This window comes from Varroa destructor, unplaced genomic scaffold (genome assembly GCF_002443255.2).
Source record: "Varroa destructor unplaced genomic scaffold, Vdes_3.0 BEIS01000003.1, whole genome shotgun sequence".
Lineage (NCBI taxonomy): Eukaryota > Metazoa > Arthropoda > Arachnida > Mesostigmata > Varroidae > Varroa > Varroa destructor.
The window spans coordinates 47,171,502-47,180,460 of record NW_019211456.1 but is presented as its reverse complement, the minus strand read 5'-3'; the positions used below and the strand labels follow the sequence as shown (position 1 = coordinate 47,180,460).

General features: G+C 41.7%; 1 protein-coding gene across 6 annotated transcripts in view; it reads right to left on the bottom strand.

The window, feature by feature from the left end:
- Positions 1 to 2,248: 2,248 nt before the first annotated feature.
- LOC147757047 (cell growth regulator with RING finger domain protein 1-like) overlaps positions 2,249 to 8,959 on the bottom strand; it is an 8,679-nt gene continuing 1,968 nt past the window's right edge. For 3 of the 6 annotated variants that reach the window (XM_086985633.1, XM_086985631.1, XM_086985632.1), the window contains 2 exons: positions 4,455 to 4,743; positions 2,249 to 4,237 (listed from right to left, as the gene is read on the bottom strand). In XM_086985633.1, the coding sequence (XP_086841759.1) occupies positions 3,665 to 4,237; positions 4,455 to 4,742 (861 nt within the window). In that variant the 5' untranslated portion in view covers position 4,743 and the 3' untranslated portion in view covers positions 2,249 to 3,664. Of the gene's footprint in view, positions 4,238 to 4,454; positions 4,744 to 5,816; positions 6,190 to 7,685; positions 7,850 to 7,875; positions 8,763 to 8,959 lie in introns of those variants that run through there. The other 3 variants (XM_086985630.1, XM_086985629.1, XM_086985628.1) reach the window with 3 other exon arrangements.

The following is an 8,959-nucleotide window of genomic DNA, read 5'->3' as shown; positions in this document are numbered from 1 at the left end:
CCCAGGGGCACCAAGCCATTCGTGTCCATATCCACCACCAGGTCACGGAATTACTCCAGGTCAAGTACCTCCGGTGTCTGTCAGTCTTCCCGTTTCAACAGGTCCGCCTGTAAGCCACGTAACCAGTCATCCTATAATGACTTCGTGCGTCCCCACGCAATCTCACGTACAACCTCATCCAGGTTTGCCTCCGGGTATGCCGCCACATATACAGGGCCATCCTAATATGCCCCCAGGCCCTCATCCTGGGCTGCCGTCTCCCTATCACCAGGGCCATCCCAGCATGCAGCCTAACTATGCCCCTCACCCTGGCATGGCTCCGCACCCCCAATACGGTCATCATCCGGGGGGACCTCCGATGATGCATCAAGGTTATCCCGGAAGTTACCCTATGCCCAGCGGCCACCCTGGCATGGGGCCCCATCCAGGCATGTTGCACGCGCATCCTGGGATTCAACAGCACCCTGGCATGCCGCCCCCACATCCAGGCCAACCGCAGGGGCCCGGTCAACAGCCGGGTGGTCCTCAAGGAACTCAGCAACCCGGCCAACAGCCAGGCTCCGGACCGCAAAGTGAAAATTCCTCAGCGCAGCCTACAGCAGGACAGAGCGACCAAACCAGCGAAAAAATGGAACATTAGGTGGTTTTGTTTGTAATATCGTGTCAGCAATTGAAAACATGAATTGGTTCTCGTTAACTGAAGGCACCCGGTCGTCTGGGTCACTCAAGTAAGGATATCCGCCCAACTGGGCCCTTATGCTGAACGTCCGCAAACATCATAACGGAGTTTGAATGAACGTGAGCGTATCATGATAGACAACGGTGACTCTGCGACCTGTATTAGACTAGATACAAATTGTTATAACAATAGCTAATAAGCAAAAACAATTGTTGTGTAATAGCGAAAACCATAAGCTGTCACTAACTATACGTCGATGTGTGTGCACTTGGCTGTATGGATGAACGGTCGCACATTAAGATTTTGTATAATAGGTAGAATTGAACGCGGTAAAGAGAGGCAAAACGAAAGATATCTGACGCTAATAACATGTACAACATTTCATTCCTTTATTCATGCATTAGGCACAAAAAAGGCTCTGTTAAAGAAAACATGCAGACCGAGGGGATACACCAGACGGGAATAGTGCATACAGGCTCCTAATACATTTCTGCACACACACACACACACACGTATATATATAATTACATATATACATTTTCAATACACAAATAACACATACAAGTGGAACAGAATCGTACAAGATATTGGGGGTTTAAAATATTTTTTAATTTGTACTTACAATAATTTTAGAATTGGCACTTCAGCGTCAATCGTGTGCATCCTGTTACAATATCATACTATTGTCAAACTCGAAAAGTATTGGATATACACACAAGTTTGAACGCTTCTGCCAAAAATAGATTCCGTCATAGAACATAGAAGTATAACTAATTATAATAAAAAGTATATTATTGTCACATTAAGGCGCGTATTTTAATTTACAGTAAATTGCACACTACATAAATGTTTTGCACTTGGCATTTAATATTCTACCCTCTCTTCGGTGCATTTACTTTACAAACTTTCACCTCACTCAGTACCTACTTACTTCATGCTCTTTGCTTATGGGTCTCTTCGTTCCTACCTTTTCAGATTCCGCCCTGTAACCGCTCTGCTACATGTCTCAGCCTTCTTTCTGATGGCCCTGTATACTTAGTGCTACACTACAGCATTGCCTAGCTGGCTGTTACAAGTAAATCAACTTCCCTGCTTATTATGACCATTTTTCATCCTCATAACCTGTTTGCTTTCGCAGTCGTTTATAGTTCCACGTATATTTTTCCCTATATTTTTTCTCAATCTTTTTTTAGTCTCTCGTCTGATTCCAACATTGCACATAGGATTAAATTTTTTTTCGTCACCTCATTTACTGAAGCCTTAGGACGAAGGCAAGCATTTATACATACGCACACTAACGCAAATACACTCACGCTATCACCACCGCGTATGAGAATAATATATATATGTATGGCGTTTGCTGTAGATATTTTTGCGTTTACATGCAGAGAAATAAGTTTCCTGTTCATTGCCTCCTTCCCTTTCGTTTTCGCATACACGGCATATATTTACTTCTCGAAAAGCAGCTTACGCACACCGCTTAGCATAACTAATGAAACATATCGAAAAACGTGATATTATTCAAAAAATCTGAAAATTTTTCATTAAACAACATAAGGTACCTTTCACTAGCTGTGATCAAAAATCTCCGGTTTAATGGACACGATAAGATGAACACCAAATACGACATTTTCCATTTTTAATCAGCCGTTTATACACTCCCCTCGCAAACATTTCGTTGTTACCTTCTTGTTTCCGTGTAACGTGACATTTCCATGTGTATCTTTTTTTGTAGGCACGTTTTACATTGTACCCATGGGTTATAATTATGCTGGAGCTCTTAGCCTAGATGAGTGATCAATCGTTATTCTTCTATCTCAACTGTTCGCTGCCATCATGTTCATCAATTATTTTATCTATCTCACCGCGTTTATAGCAACAATGTTATTCATAATTATTATATATTATCAGTGTAATTATATTCAACAACAACTACAAATAGGTGTTGATAAAACATTTTCAATCGCACATTCCGCGGCGCCACCGTCAGTGGAAGTGGCGACACGTTGGTCGACAGAGAGCGCTCGAACTTGGACCGATATTCAAACCGTCGTTCCATGTCGTCTAGATGTATAATTACATACGACAGCTCTTCTAAACGACGTAGATAATGCTACGCTGTCGCAGCTCTTGTTCTTGTAGGCCTATAAGAACTGTATGACTTACTTAGCCATTTTGTTTGCAAAATGTGTCTATTTCGTAGTAATCGGCTTTACGTTGTGTAGCACAGATTTTTTTAAATGAACTCATTCCTCTGGTGATCAGAGAGTGATAAAAACAACTAATCAGAAAACGAAATTACTTGTAAAATAATTGCGCTTTCGAACCGTGAAGCTCTAATGACTAAAATTCGAAATTTTATGAAGTTTTTAATAACAAATTTAACATAGAGTGGTCTACTCCCCACTGTTTAAGCTACCTAATCGTCAAATCGTGCTAAATAAATACTTAAATAGAAATGCGTGGGCTAGCACGATTACAAACGAGCGAAATGAATAACTCAAATATTATACTTAATAACTAATACACAATCATCGCTCTAGAAATCGGATGTGTACATTCATTTTGTATTTATACAATCTATTATTTATCAATTTTCATTGACTTATCGTTGTGGCTGCTCAATGAATGCTATCTTCTTCTGCGTGGCAATTGGCTGCTCAATGAATGCTATCTTCCGCGTGGCAATCGATCGATAATTTCTGTATCTCTGACTCCGTCTATCGCCCTTCTTTAGTAGATTAAAATTTTCATGTACATTTTCTCCACTTAATGAATTTTCCACTTACTCGATATCAGTCTGTCGTCTTTGCGATGCATAGAGAAGGCCTAAGCTGAAACAATGTCTTAAATGTGTCATAGCCATCACACCCGTATAGTCTCTTATATGCTGTGCTCGTTGTAGGCTTTCGGAGCATCGTCAGCGCATCCGTTGGCGCAAATAAACCTGTTTGATAAATAGACACATTTTTTTGTGATCTTCACTCAACGTTGCCGACAATTGTTGTTGCCTTCAATAAGCTGTCGTTCGTCTACGAAATGCTGCGGATGGTTCTGATGAGAATGATGACTTGGCTCTACGTGCTGATTCTGTTGTTGCCCATCGCCACCGTTACGACAGCTTGGCTCTGTGGTAACGAAGAAAGTTTCAACAAACATACGACACATCGGGCAGCGATCCTCGATGTGCCCGAAACATTCATGGCAGACGCACGCATGTCGGCACGGCAGGAGTGTATGTGTTGCTGGCTGATCCATGCAGATGACACAACGAGGCTCATCGAACAGGGTGCGTACGGCTAGCAGACGCCCACCGTCCGACTTGAGATACTGCTGAAGAACGCTTGTCTTAAGACTACATCCGTATAGATGGTAGATTGAATAGAGAGCCGTGTCGGCATCCGGTGCAGTTATAACGGTAACGAGATGGTAACGTGTCCGGGGCTGGTCACCGAGTTCGCAGTCTTTCACTTCTAGCCGGAGGCGGCGACGCCCGATCTCCGGGATAGTGTGGGACTCGTCGTATTCGTGTGGCAGTTGCTCGTTCCAAGGAAAGTCCTAAGTGAACGAAATAGATATCATCGAAGCAGGAGAATAAACTACACTACGGTATTTTTGCTCAGCGGGTACCATTAAGTTCCTGCAGGCAAATATTGAGATCCATTCCTGATAGAATTTTGATTGAATCTTTCTGCCAGGCTTAAAAACAAAGTAACTTATAATTTCATATTTGACGTTGTCTGTTAAATATTAATCAACCAAACCTATAGCCTACCTTAATGCTCACACCCCAATAAGCTTTAAGTTCACAGTTGATTACGTGTGTACGAATGTCAATATCGACACAATGATTTCCAAGATCGCGTATCTCGAAGACGGTTGCTGGGGTATGAATTCTCTGGATGTGGAGTTGTTGCCGCGGTCGCTTTACGTAGACAACTGAAGTCGCTCGGTCGGGGGTTCGCAGTGCCCCCAACAGGACCCGGCACAGTAGGAACGCCACGTGGAGAGCCAGACACGCGCCTACCGCGTACAGAACCTCCATCTGGCCCCAGAACAACATTCTGTAACGGTCGACACAACATTAGACATGGAGCGTGGACATGCACTGATGATAAAAATTATAATACTATTAGTAGTAGTAGTAGTAGATGTATTACAGAATTGACTACATAATTTCAAACGACGAAATTCTTTTCCTGTGTATGTAAATAGTTCCTGGTCAACAAAGAAGCCCTATTTAGGTTCCTACGCCACAATGTATTAGCGCCACTCATATCGCAGCCTACATTTTCAGTGAGCAACAGCTCACCAAAAGTTGCCTGTTTATGGATTTGAATTAAAACTGTGTTGGACAGTCAACACAGTCTCAGATAACAGCACTGGTAATTGTCATTCAACGCGTATCAGTATTATTTTATCAATATCACGTACGAAACGTAATGGCCTTTAAATCATGGGCGCCCTGCCTGTAGATTGCTCCCGTTCGATGGCAATCAAGAAAAAACCAACGCTGTTGCATACCTAACAATGTTGCGTTCATATAGTTATTTAGTATGCAAAATAAATGCCCTTTATGGCATTTATTTTGTTACATACTTCATAGCAATTACGTAGGAACAGCATAAACGTACAAGTAACTAGACATCGAACGTGACACCACGCAAAGATCGGACGCTATCATGTGCATGTCATCAAGTTATTCCAAATATCAAGTATCACTTCTTGATCGGACATTCTAGCATTAAGATGTGTTTAGAAAAGGAAGAAAGGTTTAGGGAGCACAGATATGCATATGCTATGTAGAGAAAGTAAAATGTTAGAAAACATTAGGTTTTACACAAAAAAAAAGGATTTTTCACACTTTCACTTTTCGTCCATATATGCTAAAGGCACAACTTGTTGCATTTGAAACCGATACTTACAGGTATACACGAAGGTTTCAATAACGACAATAAATACTACACGAAAGTATATATATAGTCGGTGCTCAGTCAACCTTAAGGCCAACTGCGCAGCGTTAGCGCAAGGTACTTTCACAGGGTTTTAGGCCTATGAAAGCGGCGTTATGCTGATACCCTACATATCGATCTTTATCGCTTAACCGCTAATAAACGACGTGTTATGTGAAACTTACAGTTGTATTTCAGTAACTACAAACATGACAGTTTGCTGTAGCCAGATTTCAGCGAACCCAGTCTTCACTATCGTATTAGCGAGCTCTATCTCACCGCCTAAAATGATTGTTATTGATTCAGAATAACTGGATGATGGCGGTTCAATGGGCTAGACTAGTTTGAATGTCTTTTGGTAATTTCGCGTTTTTCTGTGCGAACAGTATCGAAATGGGGAAAATCAACAGATGTCACTGAGGAATAGAAATCACTGATTAATAGATGGCTTCGTCGAAACAATTGTACAATATACGAAACGGTTAAAATATTTCATGTTTCGTTGCATGCAATCTCCAACGTTGCGAGAGAGCTGGGGAAACACCTTCCGCTGTCATCCTGTAAAGTCGATACCAAGAATCGTAAAACATGCTCTGCTAAGGATCGTGTGAATGCTTAGGAACTTCAAAAAGATAAATTTACGTAGTATAATGTTTTTCGAAGTAAAAGAAAAATACCGTGAACTTCCCGCTTCTGCGACGATATAAAGGCTGTGGACTTGCCAAGAAACATGAGTTGAATGCACAAATAAATCGAGCACTGGACAAACCCGGTTAAAAATTGGATTGTTTAAACTATTCTCGTTTTAAAATTATTGAAAAAAAATGCCCATTATATTATCAGACGTCTTAGCGAACGATTTTGAAAAGAAAGAAGTGCATCATGCCGAAAATCATACATCCGTCTTCGCAAAATGAATACCAGAGCAGTAGGATAGTTCTTAGTTTTAGATACAAGAATGATTTTTTGACGGTGAGTACATCATCATGCACGATGGACTGTCTTGTCACAGAGTTTGGAGTACCTTTGGACTATAGCTGCCAATGACGTTCTGGTGCTGCCATGGCCTGCTCATTTGGCAAACCTCAACCCCATAGTTCCCAAATCTCCGTGAAAAAATCACTAATACGAGGCAACAGGATCCGCTCATAACTGGAACAGCAACGAAAGTGCATCAAAAGCACGCCCAAACAGTAGCCGCTGTTATCGTCGCAAGAAGCGATGCCACAAAATAGTGATGAATATATTGTCAGCACTCTAAAACGGCTGCCAATGTCTTTATCGACATGTAGAATGCCGCTGTATGATGAAATAATGCCGCTCGCACAGGTCAAAAAGCGTTTGAAAATATCTCGCTTTACTGCTGCACAATTGGCCTTGCAAGCTGAAACTATATCGAAGTTTTATTCAGCACACAATGTGTATATGCATTTGGAATATATATTTATTATAGTTAGTAATAAAAAATGCTACAAAAAGTAAGTTTTCACTCAGTCGAATTAAATTGGTATCATAAAAGTTACTTCAATTACTTAACCTCATTAATATCATGTCGATGCATTTGTGATTGAGGTGAGTTAGGTTTGCCTAAATAAAGCTATAATCCTGATTTCGAACATATACAACATTAGAAAGATTGTTCTTCGGCGAGCACAAGACCTGAAGACTCGATCTGCATTTGTGTTGCATTCGTAAAGGCTATAACTCTATAATATATAACAACCGTTGGGAAAACCGCAACGCGATAACTGTACTGGCAACGGCAACTGTAAAAAGTTTGTAACAACAATGTAAAGATTGCTTATAGCAATATAGTAACTCAAGCCGCATTACTTCGTATTGTCACTGACTATTACTATTATTAACAGTTTTGTCGTTAGATGCTGACGTTTCTTCCATGCATGATAAGCATGTGCTGGCTTGCGTGCTGTACGCGCATACTGCAACCGCATACAGGACACACGGTTACTTTGCGAGAGCTATCATTACGATTAGGTTCGTCAAAGGCCCAGGGAAAACAGCAATTTGTGCCCGAAACATTTCGAACTACTGACAATTTCACAGAACTGTGCGCCGAACCGATATTCGTCGGCGGCATCAATGGATGCCGCATCGTGATGTGCGACGTGTTGCATTGCTGTTTCACATCAGATGATATCTGTTTATCCTTATGAAAATGTTCAACAGGTGGTGCTATTGCATTCCCGAAGGACACAATGGGTAATGGCTCAGTCTGATGCTCACACAAGGAAGGCGCCTGAAACACTGCTGTCGATATGTTGCGATGGCACCATAATCGCCTATGGGAATGAAGATCATCAACAATGTCCCCACATTCTCCACACTGAAACACAGGTGCGATGCTTAACATGTCGTGGTTTTTGAACGACTTACGCGAACTTTTTAAGGAAACAGAGGACGCCGTCAGCACGCATTTCGATTTACCCTCTCTATACTCGGTTTTTACGTTGCATTTTACGTGCTGCTTCAGTTGATTTGTGCTGTCAACTGGGGCAAGACGTTTGTCACTTGTTGAACCGTTTCGCATAGGCATCGTAAAACTGCGCTTATTTAATCCTAATACTCCGTTTGCCAAGGTGATATTTGCAAAAGGACGACGTTTTACTTTCCCAAGATAGTTAGTTCTTAAGGTAACAGCATCAATAGTGGTGCCATTGATATTTTTAGTTCTAAGCGCATTGCCGCGCGTAGTAGGGTCAATGTTTTCAGATGAGCTCGTTTTGACCTGGGGCATCTTCATCGGCTCCGAAATAAAACCCGTCGAAGCAGGCCTCGTATATATCGGTGTACGTGGGCGACCCACTCTTCACAAACCGTAAATAGTGCTCGACCCAACCAAACAAGCGAGAGATGGCTACGCTAGTCGAAGTACAGCCGGGCCGAAGTATATCAGCGTACCGCGGCACAATGTATGGCAGCACTGTTGTGGCGCCACAAATCGTTCAAATTACGGCAACGGAAATTGAACTGGAAAAACATGGTGACGATAACAATAACCACAACAGCACCAGAAATAACTGTGAACATACTAGTGATGTCGTAATAGTCAGATTTGTTTTTTTTATCACCAGGCATCTGATTTTTCGGACAATGAATGCTCTAGTGGCTGCCACCGGATACTCAAAAAGCGTCCATTCAGCAACGGCTGTTCGAAATTGATGTAGGAGTCCTAAGTCCTTCCTAGCATAGAATGCCACGGGGTGTCCCTTAATGTATCTGTGAGCGAACTTCGACGGTTTTACAAAAGTACCACTAACGCTTAAGCAAAGCCTAAGTGCTCAGTTATATATATATATACTAATATATA